Genomic DNA, 13,782 nt, shown 5'->3' on the forward strand with positions numbered 1-13,782 from the left:
TATTAGAAAAAATATTTTTATTACGTAATTGAGAAAACATCAGCCTTTTTCTAAAACATGACAATTACCATGCAGGCCTTTAATAAGCCTGAGCTTTATTACATGTTAAGGCCACATTCACACAGCAGTATTTTGCTCAGTTTTTCCCATTAGTATTCGTAGGCCAAAACCAGAAGTAGAACCAATAAAGAAGAAAAGAATAATGGAAAGATTTGCACGTCTTCGAGGTTATAGACCCACTTCTGGTATTGGCTTACAAATATTGATGCAAAATACTGACCGGAATACTGCTGTGTGAAAGTGGCTATATCCAAATTTTTTCATGTTTTATCTTGTGGAGAGTTTATTACCCAGTGAATGTATTACAAATATATCTTGATCTATATCCTATTGTATACTGAAATATAACATACCATACCACATATAAAAAAAAAAAATTGTTTCTACATATGGCTTTCCCTTTAATAGTTTCTCTCTGAGTTTTTTGACCTATTAAAGTCAATGGGCCAAAAAAATAAATAAATAGGTCAACTGAGAAATGACTATGTCTCATAGTTGACAATAATTGTTATAGTACAAACTCCCCGATCTTCAAGGCCTTTTGTATCATTAGTGCCCCCTGTGAGGCATGTCAGTGTATTTGTATAACATATGAAAAACGTAACAACTTTATTATGAGAATAGAAAAATAATTTAAATAATGCAATCAACAATCAGCCTATAGTGGCGGATTGTACAGAAAATATATATATGTAATAAAGCATTATGAACATCAAGATGCGATTTCTCTAAAGTTGCAGGACAGCACAGGATTAAGCTTCGTTCACATCTGCGCTAGGGCTCCGTTCCGACTGAGCTTTCAGTTGGAAACCTTAGGTTTCCGTTTCCATCACCATTGATTTTAATGGTGACTGATCCGGTGCCAAAGGTTTCGGTTTGCGCCGTTATGCAAGGGTTCCGTCGCTTTGCAGAATCAATAGCGTAGTAAACCTATAGTTTCCGTTTGTGTCTGTCAGGGCTCCGTTCCGACGGAAAGCTCCAACGGAACATTGGAACGGAGCCGTAGCGCAGATGTGAATGAAGCCTTAGCTGTACATGGCAGCAACTTAGCGGACACCAGTCTGCAGGATGAACATTTCATTAAGACAAGGGCACTCCGGTTGCATAATAGGTCTGCCACACATCACAGCAAAACAGACTGAACACTGCAGGGGAATTATTGCCTCAGTATTCACAGTAAAGATAGCGGGATCAGAGTGAAAACCAAATTTGTTTTACAATGTAATCATTGACATCTTCCACATCACGGTTCATCTGATCGTTCCTGGAAGAATTCATCAAAATTCTGGGATTTATCCTCCTCCGTTTCCTGCAAGAACGGTAAAAAACAAAACACCAAGATTTTATAAACAGTGCGTCTAGCAATTCAAAATGCATACAGTAAGCCTGTGTTCACACAGAGTTTTTTGACGAGTTTGACGCGGAAACCGCGCCAAAAAACTCCTCAAAAACCGCCCGAAAATGCCTCCCATTGATTTCAATGGGAGTTGGACGAGTTTTTTTACCGCAAGTAAAAAAAACGCGTCACGGTAAAAAGGAGCGTCATGACCCATCTTGAGGCGGTTTCCGCCTCCAAAACCCCATCTCAATCAGTCAGAAAGAGGAAAAAAAAACCTTGACGAGTGTTTTGACGAGTTTGTCAAACCACTGTGCAAAACCGTCTGGAGAAGTTTTTGCAGGAGGAATTTTCCTCCTGCAAAAAACTCTGTGTGAACACAGCCTAAGAGTTTCATTTCTCAAACATTGGTAACATCTGATAGCAGGTATATGTGGAAGCCACTATATGTATTATAAAGGCCGGTAGTACAAATGTGACTAATTCCATGGGTTTCTAATTATAATTATCCAGTACAAAGGCACAAGTCAAAGGCACCACTTATCATTGTTGTTGATGTGAAAGTGACTAAAAGATGTTTAAATGATTAGATTTTGTGTAGAATCCATCTTGTATATCTGGCATCAATTTTGTTAATTTGGAATCCATCTTGTAGCCTGAAGGAATCCATTTTGTGATTAAGAAGACATGTTGCTTTAAAGCTGATATATCCATGTCAGCATTGTCTGAAACAATTAGGGTATGTTCACACGGCTTATTTTCGGCTGTTTTTCAGGCAGTAAACGGATGAAAAAAATCGGAGGCAGAACGCCTCCAAACTAGGGATGCACGATGCATCAGAACTTCGATACTGTGCATCCCCAAACGGTTCGATACCGTTATTACATGTATTTCGATACTTAGCTGTGCGGCCGCACAGCTCAGTATTGTAACACATGAATGTATGAGAGCGGGGCTGCGGCTGTGTGATACAGTCATTGCCCCGCTCCCGAGTCCTGATAACAAGTGCGCGGGGTCAGGATGATGCGATGCGGCCGGCGCTGCACTAATGAGACAGAACATGGCGGGCGCACTACAAAACCCTCCCATGTTCTGTCCTCAGTGCCTGAACCGCCGCTTATTAGTGCAGTGCCGGCCGCACCAACTCATGCTGACCACGCGCGCACTTACTGTCAGGAGCGGGGCAATGGCTGTATTACAAAGCCGCAGCCCCGCTGGTGGAGATCAGAGAAACCTCTCATCTCCGCCGATATTCCCGTGAATGCTGCGATCAAAGCTGACTGCAGCATTCAGGGGAAAATGAGAAGGGGGGATGCCCCTTTGATCACTTCACAGGGAATTCCTGTGACGAGATTGAGGGACATACCATATATGGGCAGACAGCCCAGGGTCCATTGAAGGACCCCAGGGCTGTCCTACCATATTTCCTGTTGTTATGGCATACTTAGGTATGTCCTAACAACTGCCTGTGTACTATCAGTACACAGCCTAATGTACTGACATATAGATATATGCCTGTGTACTACCCGTATATAGATATATGCCAGTACATTAAAGTTTAGAAAATAAAGTAAAAACAAAGTAATGCTAAATAATAAAAAAAATACACATACACCTTTTTTTTACAATAAACATTAAAATAAGTTTCAATACATAAAATATACACGTACTCAGTATTGGCGCGGCCGTAATAACCTGCACAACAATTTTTTTGCGTAATTTAGGATGTGTACGCTGTAAAAAAATAAAATAAAAACTGCTTTCTATCACTTATTGTGGGGCACAAGGTTTGATGAATTTAACCTCCATGTGCCTCACATTAATAGTAATTAAGCCCATCATGTACCTTACAGATTAACCCATTATGACTGAGAAACATGATGGAGTTAATTACTATTAACGTGAGGCACGGGGAGGTTAAATTCATCATCACACCACACGCCTCACATCAGAAAATGGAAGAACTTTTTTTTTGTTTTAATTAAGTACGAAATCGAAACCAATCTGCCAATTGATTTCAATGGTAAAAACGGCATTCTGTTCCGACGGGCCATTTTTTTACGTGGCCGTTTTAAAAAGTGCATGTCACTTCTTGAGATGTTTTTGGAGCCGTTTTTCAATGACTCTATAGAAAAACAGCTCCAGAAATGGACGTAAAAAACGCGAGTTGCTAAAAAAACCAAAAACGTCTTTTCAGACGTTTTCGATTTTGTGTGTGCACATACCCTTATATGTTTTTGTTCCTGAGCTGCATGTTTGAGGCCCTGTTCACACAGTTTTTTGACACGTTTTTTTGACGCGGAAACCGAGAACGGTTTTGTTTACTGTCAGGGAGGGGGCATTTGACCCTTAGCCTTGATGACGTGACATGTTTTGGGAAATCATAGTTTTACATTTAAAAAGTTTTTTTAAGCCTATAATTGGTTCAGAACAAACATACTTTCATTGTATGCTATTGGCTAAATCCCAACCAAACCTAACATCGTAAACGATTGGCTGAAATCAAGTCTACACCCTTTTTCAAAAAGATATTATTGTAATTGTTTTGATCAATAAAGTCAGAAGTATTTTTGAGCATACAAGGAGTCTCTCTGTGTCTCTTACTTTTCCCCAATATATCGATATAACCTATGATTTGGATCTGGATAAATTCACTGGGCAAATATTGCTTGAGATCTGCATAAATAATTCTATTTAAAAAAAAAAGCTTTACATTTGTTTTTCATAAATCCTTAACATACCCTTGGCTCTTTAAACTCCAGGTCTTCCCCATATTGTATAGAAAAATCTATATGTTGGAGGACGATGTTAATGCATTCTTCATCTGATCGGTCAAATGGTAAGAACCGGACAATGCTGTAATCATCAATCTAAGTAGGAAAAAAAAAAAAATGAATAAGATGAAGATAAGCTTATATAACAAAGCTATATATTCTCATGATCATCAGCAGCGATACAAGTTAGGACCACCAGTGTGAACAAACGTATGGTTTTCCTGGTAAGTCAGGTTGGTAGCTGTGGAGAGGTATATTATTCTTGCCATTTAGCTGAAGTATTCCATGGCAGAACTCATACTACTACAGACTGAAAATGGTAATTCATTTCATTGTCAATTTAGGCTCCATAATTAGCAGAATGGATATAGAAGAAATATTAACAATTTCACAATTTACCAATCCACAAATGGCCTTTGTCAACTTCTTGAATTTCTTGCTTCTCAGCTTACTTGTTGAGTCCTCAATCATCGAATACATGTCTGGGTCTAAGAATCTGTCAGTGGGGAGAGCAATGATTTGAGGTAGAACTTCACTTCTACACATGCCAAATTCAGAGATAACATAATAAGAAGGACCGTTTTAATCTCACTTTTCAATTTCCTTTTTAGCTTTCTTGTTCAATAAATCCATCTTGGTCATGATATTGCACTGTGGTATCTCTAAAGAGATCATAGCACTCAGGGCAGCCATGACGCCGGAAATAAACTGAAAGAGAAATACAAACAGCTTTTAAAGGGAAAGTATCACCTATATTTTTTTTCATAATTAAAAGCCAGATTTTTTATTTATTCTATGTGCTGTACATGATTATGGGGGCAGCCATCTTGCCTGAGCTGCTGTTAACATTTATAGATATGCTTTACAGCAGCCACATGGCCCATAGAAACATGTAAATGTTCGGACTATAAGACGCACCTGATCATAAGACGCACCCAGGTTTTGGACAACAGAAAATAGGATAAAAAATATTTGTTCTGTTTCACCACATTCTGAGAGCCATAACTTTTTTTTTATTTTTTTTTTCATTGATTGAGCGGTGTGAGGGCTTATTTTTTGCGGGACAAGCTGTAGTTTTATTCGCACCATTTCTTGGTACATACGATTTTTTTGATCACTTTTTTTTTTTAAATTCATTTTTTTAAGTGCTAAGGTGACCAAAAAACAATTCTGATGTTTTCACCGTGCAAGTTAAATAACGGTATATTGTGATAGAGCGGACTTTTACGGACGCAGCGATACCAAATTATTTTATGTTTTACATTGTGCTTGGGGGAAAATGGGAAAAGGTTATTATTTTTACACTCCTGAAAATGTATCAAATTTATTTTATTTTTTTACACATTTTATTAGTTCCCCTAGGGGACTTGAACCAGCAGCTACTTGGTTACATGTGGAGTTACTGAAACAGCGTAACTTGCTGAGCTACACGGTTTCCATAACTCCTATTCAGTTCTATGGGAGTTACGGAAACAGCATAGCTCAGCGAGTTACGCGGTTTCAGTAACTCCACATGTAATCAAGTGGCCCGGAGAGCACAGAAGGCTGGAACGGGATTTAGGGGGCCCCGTTCTACAAATAGGTGCGGGTCCCTGCATCGGTCTGACATTTATGACCTATCCTGTGGATAGGTCATAAATGTCCTTCATGGAAAAAACCCCTATAAATGCCGCGGTTGCTATTAAACGCGGCATTTAACTAGTTAAAGGGGTTTGCCATAAAACACTTGTAGCCCCTATCCACAGGATAGGGGCTACATGTGGGATCGTTGGGGGTCCAACCGCCGCGCCCCCAGCGATGAGAACAGGGGACCGAAAGTCACCCAGAGCGCTACATAAGAAACTTGGACTTCCGGGTTCTGTGTCCGACTTATTTGTTCGGCAGCACCATAGAAATCAATGGACAGCAGCTCACACATGCGCAGAAGAATCCCATTAATTTCTATGGAGCTGCCGGACACAGAACGCGGAAGTCAAAGCTTCTCATGTAGCGCTCTTGGTGACTTTCGGTCCCAGTTCTCCTTATTGCTGGGGGTCGGACCCCCAGCGATCACACATGTATCCTGGTGATAGGGGATACATGTGTTTTATGGCACAACCCCTTTAAACTGCTAGGAACAGCGAAATTGCTGTTCCTTGCCGTTAGAGCAGCGTGTCAGCTGTAAAACACAGCTGACACCTGCAGTGTATCGAGCGAGCTCAGCGCGTGAGCCCGCTCCATACATCATACCCGAGTCCCTTGACTGCGGACTATAAGACGCAGGGACTTTTTAGCAACATTTATTCTTGCTAAAAACGGAGTCATATAGTCCAAAAAATACGTTAAGTGTTACCTCTCATTGTATTCCTGTCTGTGATGATAATGAGATGACTGCTGAGAAATGATCTCTCCAGAACATGAAGCGTCAGTCTATTGTGAGGCTCAGTGGTCATAGTGAAACCTGCAAGCAAAAAATCTTCCCACTATACTTTTTCTCTGTGTATGTTCCTCTCCTACTTTTGGCTTCGATATACTGATGCAAAATCTCATGTAAAAAAGACAGAGTACTCTTAGGCCTAAACACGAATTAGGCCTAACGTGTGAAAATACGGACGTGAAATACGCTCATGTGAATAAGGCAGGTTGTGTTTTTTACATGCACAAAACCGACACGTTCGTGTGAATAAGGCCTTAGAGTTATTATTAGACATCTCCTCTGATGTCAGGTTCTCTTCAATTTCACAAAGACGTGATGACACTAATGAAATAAGACTGCAGCAGAAGTGGTGACCTCCAGTGCAGGGTTTGACAGCTTTTCGGACTGTTCATTTTCCTGTTTGGCTGTTAACCCCTTCCCGCTCCTGGACGTACTATTAGGTCATGGTAGCTGTATCGTTCGCGCTCCATGACCTAATAGTACGTCTCGGGAGTAACGGCCGTTTCGGCCGTCCTCCCGACACATACAGGAGCTGTGACAGCTGCTGTCTCGTACAGCAGCTGTCACAGCGGGGACCGATCGCTGTGTCCCCGCTGATTAACCAGTTAAAAGCTGCGTTCTATAGAGATCGCGGCTTTTTAGGGGTTAAGCTGCCATCGCCGGCCTACTACACGATAGCGGCCGGCGATGGTGACTATGGCAACCGGACACCAAACAATGGCGTCCGGCTATGCCATAGACGGAAGCCTAGTGGGTCCTGACAACGTCAGGACCCACTATGCTTGCTGTCAGTGAGTAGCTGACAGTTCTAATACACTGCACTACGCATGTAGTGCAGTGTATTAGAATAGCGATCAGGGCCTCCTGCCCTCAAGTCCCCTAGTGGGACAAAGTAATACAGTAAAAAAAAAAGTTAAAAAAAAGATGTGTAAAAATAAGAAAATAAAAGTTTTAAAAGTATTAAAAGTAAAAATACCCTTTTACCTTGTCAGTCATTTATTATTAATAAAAATATATAAACAAACAAATAAACTATACATAATTGGTATCGCCGCGTCCGTAACGGCCTGAACTAAAAAATTATTTCGTTATTTATCCCGCACGGTGAACGCCGTAAAAGAAAATAATAATAAACCGTACCACAATCACAATTGTTTGGTGACTTCACCTCCCAAAAAATGGAATAAAAAGAGATCAAAAAGTCGCATGTATCTAAAAATGGTACTGATCGAAACTACAGTTCGTTACGCAAAAAATAAGTCCTCGCACGGCTTTATTGATGGAAAAATAAAAAAGTTCTGCCGCTTAGAATAAGGTAACACAAAAAGTGAATGATTTTTTACAAAACTTATTTTATTGTGCAAACGCCATAAGACAAAAAAAACTATAAACATCTGGTATCGCCGTAATCGTATCGCCCCGCAGAATAAAGTGAATGTCATTTATAGCGCACGGTGAACGCTGTAAAAAAAAATAGAATAAAAAAACAATAGTAGAATTGCTGTTTTTTTAGTCACCACCCCACCTAAGAATAGAATAAAAACTGATCAAAAAGTCCCAAGCACCCCATGAAAACTACAATGGATTCCTCAAGGGGTCTAGTTTCCAAATTGGGGTCACTTTTGGGGGGTTTCCAATGTTTTGGCACCACAAGACCTCTTCAAACCGGACATGGTGCCTAATAAAAAAAAGAGGCCTCAAAATCCACTAGGTGCTCCTTTGCTTCGGAGGCCGGTGCTTCAGTCCATTACCACACTAGGGCCACATGTGGGATATTTCTTAAAACTGCAGAATCTGGGCAATACGTATTAAGTTGCGTTTCTCTGATAAATCCTTTTGTGTTATAAAAAAAATGGTATAAAGAGGATTTTCTGACAAAAAAAAAAATGTAAATTTCACCTCTACTTTGCTCTAAATTTCTGTGAAACACCTAAAGGGTTCATAAACTTTCTAAATGCTGTTGTGAATACTTTGAGGGGTCTAGTTGATAAAATGGGGTGTTTGATAGGGGTTTCTAATATATGGGCCCCTCAAAGCAACTTCAGAACTGAACTGGAACCTAAAAAAATAAATAAATGAGGCAATACTTCGTTTCTTACATTATACGGATAATGAGCCGTTCCCACCCCGAGATGACCCCAGTTTTGACCGTTTGTATAAACGGAGACCCCTATTAGACCGTTTTAGTGCCCGGTTTTCCCAAGCATACACCCCCGAGAAGTGTATTTCTATTGATGAGTCCCTGGTACATTTTAAAGGGAGGGTTCAATTCCGCGAGTACCTGCCGGGTAAGAGGGCAAGGTATGGCGTGAAGATGTATAAGCTGTGCGAGAGGGCATCAGGGTATACCTACAGGTTTAGGATATATGAAGGAAAGGCCACCCCCAAACCAGACTGCATCCTGGACTACAATAGGTACATGGGAGGGATGGACTTGTCAGATCAAATCCTGAAGCCCTACAGCGCCATGCTGTGAGGTATAAGAAGCTGGCCGGGCACATCATACAGATGGCATTGTACAATGCGTACGTGCTACGTCGATGTGCAGGCCAGAGGGGAACTTTCCTGGAATTTCAAGAGGTGATTATCAAGAACCTAATCTTTAGGGACCAAGAAGGGGGGGCACCCAGTACTTCTGGAAGCGGTGCCACACGCATTGTACCAGGGCGGCAACACTTTCCAGGAGAAGTTCCCCAAACTGGCAAGAAGGGAAAAAGTCAAAAGAGGTGCAAAGTTTGCTATAAGAGGGCGATAAGGGATGACACAATATATCAATGTGACACGTGTCCCGAATAACCAGAGCTCTGTATGAAAGAGTGTTTTAAAATGTATCATACATCCCTTGGTTTATAATTTACCCCAATTTTGCTTACCCTGATGCACTCCGCACAGCTTATCCCCCCTCGTCTTTCCCCTCTGGGCCCTGCTGTGTGCCCAGGCAGCTGATAACAGCCACATGTAGGGTATTGCCATACCCGGGAGAACCCACATTACAGTTTATGGGGTGTAGGTCTCCGGTCAAAATGCTCACTACACCTCTAGATGAATGCCTTAAGGGTGTAGTTTTTAAAACGGGGTCACTTCTTGCGGGTTTCAACTGTACTGGTACCTCAGGGGCTTCTGCATACATGACTTCGCACTAGAAAATCCCCAGTAGGCCAAATGGTGGTCCTTTCCTTCTGAGCCCTCCCATGGGCCCAAACGGCAGTTTTTCACCACAAATGGGGTATTGCGGCACTCAGAACAAATTGCGCAACAGAACGGGGTATTTTGTTTCTTGTGAAAATAAGAATTTTTGAGCTAAAACGACATATTCTTGGAAAAAAATAATTTTGTTTTAATTCCCAGCCCAATTCAAATAAGTTCTGTGAAAAAACTATGGGGTCAAAATGGTCACAACACCCATAAATGAATTCCTTGAGGGTTGTAGTTTCCAAAATGGGGTCACTTCTGGTGGGTTTCCATTGCTTTGATACCTCTGGGGCTCTGCAAATTCGACACGGCACCCGAAAACCAAACCAGCAAAATCTGCACTCCAAAGAACACACAGCGCTCCTTCCCTTCTGAGGTCTCCCATGGGCCCAAACGGCAATTTATCGCCACAAATGTGGTATTGCTGCACTCAAGAGAAATTGGGAAACAAAATGGGGTATTTTGTTCCCAGTGAAAATAAGAAATTTTGATCACAAATGACATTTTATTGGAAAAAATGAAATTTTTTTCATTTCACAGCCCAATTCAAATACGTGCTGTGTTTTTTCACAGCACGTATTTGAATTGGGCTGTGAAATGAAAAAAATTTCATTTTCAGTTTTTCTGTGTGGTCAAAATGGTAACAACAACCATAAATGAATTCCTTGAGGGGTGTAGTTTCCAAAATGGGGTCACTATTGGGGGATACCTACTGTTTTGGCACCTCAACACCTCTTCAAACCTGGCATGCTGCCTAAAATATATTCTAATTAAAAAGAGGACTCAAAATGCACTAGGTGCTTCTTTGCTTCTAGGGCTTGTGTTTTAGTCCACGAGCGCAGTAGAGCCACATGTGGGACATTTCTAAAAACTGCAGAATCTGGACAATACATATTTAGTAGTGTTTCTCTGGTAAAACCTTCTGTGTTACAGAAAAAAAAAAAAAAAAAATTTGAAATTCAGCAAGAAAAATGAAATTTGCAAATTTCACCTCCACTTTGCTTTAATTCCTGTGAAATGCCTAAAGGGTTAAAAAACTTTCTAAATGCTGTTTTGAATACTTTGAGGGGTCTAGTTTTTAAAATGGGGTGTTTTATCAGGGTTTCTAATACATAGGCCCCTCAAAGCCACTTCAGAACTGAACAGGTACCTTAAAAAAAGCTTTTGAAATTTTCTTTAAAATATGAGAAATTGCTGTTTATGTTCTAAGCCTTGTAACGTCCAAGAAAAATAAAAGAATGTTCAAAAAACTATGCCAATCTAAAGTAGACATATGGGAAATATGAACTAGTAACTATTTTGGGTGGTATAACTGTCTGTTTTTCAAGCAGATTCATTTCAATTCTGAAAAATGCTATTTTTTCAAAATTTTCTCTAAATTTTGCAATTTTTCACCAATAAACACTGAATATATCGACCAAAGTTTACCACGAACATGAAGCCCAATGTGTCACGAGAAAACAATCTCAGAATCGCTTGGGTAGGTTTAAGCATTCCGATGTTATTACCACATAAAGTGAAATATGTCAGATTTGAAAAATGGGCTCTGAGCCTTAAGGCCAAAACAAGGCTGCGTCCTTAAGGGGTTAAACATACCTTAAAAGATTCCACCATGAATTGAGAATCAACCAGGAAAACGCCACAGACTCTGAACTCCCACTGCTGAAGCTGTTCCACCAGGTACTTCATAACAGGTAGATGAGTGTATAGTTCAATTTGACCTAGGTAAATTCATACAACGTAATTGACATTTCACTAGCACCATTATAGAAATGTAAAATGCTTTTTTCCCCCTATTCTGGATTTTATTTTTGCAAAACCATCACGGATACCCTCATTACATGTGTTCCATATGCTTTATAAGGGTATAGAGATAAGGCTGTGTTCACATATCATGGATTTGCCATTGGTGTGAACACAGCCTAAGGCCACATTCACACTAGCGTATTATGATCAGTAATTGGAAGCCAAAAGCAGGAGTGGATCCTACATAGAGTAAAAGTATCATGCAAAGATTAGTAGCTCTTCCGTGTTTTGAACCTACAGGACCTGCTCATCAATAAAGGGAGGTCCTGTCATTACATCCCTTCTATTACCTAGAGCAGGACATGTGCTGAGAACATCTGATCACTACAGGACCTGCTCATCAATAAAGGGAGGTCCTGTCTTTACATCCCTTCTATTACCGAGAGCAGGACATGTGCTGAGAACATCCGATCACTACAGGACCTGCTCATCAATAAAGGGAGGTCCTGTCTTTACATCCCTTCTATTACCGAGAGCAGGACATGTGCTGAGAACATCCGATCACTACAGGACCTGCTCATCAATAAAGGGAGGTCCTGTCATTACATCCCTTCTATTACCTAGAGCAGGACATGTGCTGAGAACATCTGATCACTACAGGACCTGCTCATCAATAAAGGGAGGTCCTGTCTTTACATCCCTTCTATTACCGAGAGCAGGACATGTGCTGAGAACATCTGATCACTACAGGACCTGCTCATCAATAAAGGGAGGTCCTGTCTTTACATCCCTTCTATTACCGAGAGCAGGACATGTGCTGAGAACATCCGATCACTACAGGACCTGCTCATCAATAAAGGGAGGTCCTGTCATTACATCCCTTCTATTACCGAGAGCAGGACATGTGCTGAGAACATCCGATCACTACAGGACCTGCTCATCAATAAAGGGGAAATCATATTTTATTAAACAGAATTGTTACCACGTGCCATTTTTTCTTTTGGAATAGTAGTTAAGACCTCCCGGTCACAGTTTCTGTATTAAGGCCGTCTCAGCGATGTCAATTGTTTGTAAAGGACCATACACGACACGATTCAGAGCAGTACTAGGGCATTCAGGTTTGTGCTTTCAGGTTATTTTCGCTACCTTTAGTATATTTGGCTTCTAATTTGCAGCTTTAAGAATAACCTGCTGAACATTCTTAACATATCTTCTAAAGGTTATAGAATCACCTGGGCAGTCAAACAGTATGTAGTCATCTTCAGTGTGACCCAAGCAGCTCTCCAGCCAGTCAAAGTTATTAGCAAAGTACTCCATACAATACACAAGTCCTCCATTAGGACCAAATCGCAGGGATGCATCTTCCATCACATCATCTACTTCAATCAGCTCCCGAATATCTGAAATGGAATCGAAGCGATTAGGAACAGGGAAACTTGTTTGTGTTGTGTGAATATCATGCATTTGCATTGCCCCACATGTATTATTCTTGGCAGATAGTCAGCTAAATGTAAATACTACAAGCGTTTACCACCAACAGTAGAGTGAAGGCCCTTTTACACTGGCCAATTATCGGTCAAACTAGAATTATCTTCCCCGAAAATTTCCCTGTGTAAACGGGGCAGCGATCAGCAGATGAACGAGCAAACGCTTGTTCATCGGCTGATTGCATCGTTTTAAATGTGCAAAATATTATTGTTGTTGGCAGCACATTGCCCTTTGTAAACGGAGACGCGCTGCCGACATGATACAAATGTATGGGGACGAGCGATCGGAGTAACGAGCACTCGTCTTCATACGTTGCTCCTTGTGAACGCAGCAAACGAGCGCCGATCAACGAGCTGTCTCATTGATCAGCGCTCGTTCCACCGGCCAATTACCGAGTCTAATCGTATTGAAGAACACTACAGTCAGGCTTTTCCCAGCCTGAGAGAACTGATTCGATTATATTCATCTGCACAACAAATGGACACAGGACAATAAAAAGCATTTTGGTCACAAGCCAGCAACTAACGGCCCTTTTATGCTTCATTCACATTTGCGTTGGGGTGCCCAGGAACAGAATCCATAGGTTTCCGTTTGCATCACCATTGATTTCAATAGTGACGGAGCCGGTGCAAATGGTTTCAGTTTGTCCCCATTGTGTAAGCGTTCCGTCGTTTTGACAGAATGAATAGCGCAGTCGTCTACGGTATTGATTCCATCAAAACGACGGAACCCTTGCACAACGGTGACAAACGGAAACCATTTGCACCGGC

General features: G+C 41.0%; 1 protein-coding gene across 1 annotated transcript in view; it reads right to left on the reverse strand.

The window, feature by feature from the left end:
• The window catches only part of GPN3 (GPN-loop GTPase 3), a 15,897-nt gene continuing 2,115 nt past the window's right edge, over positions 1-13,782 (reverse strand). The window contains exons 3-8 of the mRNA XM_075834617.1: positions 12,757-12,924; positions 11,375-11,499; positions 4,763-4,878; positions 4,570-4,666; positions 4,138-4,266; positions 1-1,369 (exon numbers count right to left, since the gene is read on the reverse strand). Coding sequence (XP_075690732.1) covers positions 1,304-1,369; positions 4,138-4,266; positions 4,570-4,666; positions 4,763-4,878; positions 11,375-11,499; positions 12,757-12,924 — 701 coding nt within the window. The 3' untranslated portion in view covers positions 1-1,303. The remainder of the gene's footprint in view (positions 1,370-4,137; positions 4,267-4,569; positions 4,667-4,762; positions 4,879-11,374; positions 11,500-12,756; positions 12,925-13,782) is intronic.

The sequence above is a fragment of the Rhinoderma darwinii genome, chromosome 1 (genome assembly GCF_050947455.1).
Source record: "Rhinoderma darwinii isolate aRhiDar2 chromosome 1, aRhiDar2.hap1, whole genome shotgun sequence".
NCBI lineage: Eukaryota > Metazoa > Chordata > Amphibia > Anura > Rhinodermatidae > Rhinoderma > Rhinoderma darwinii.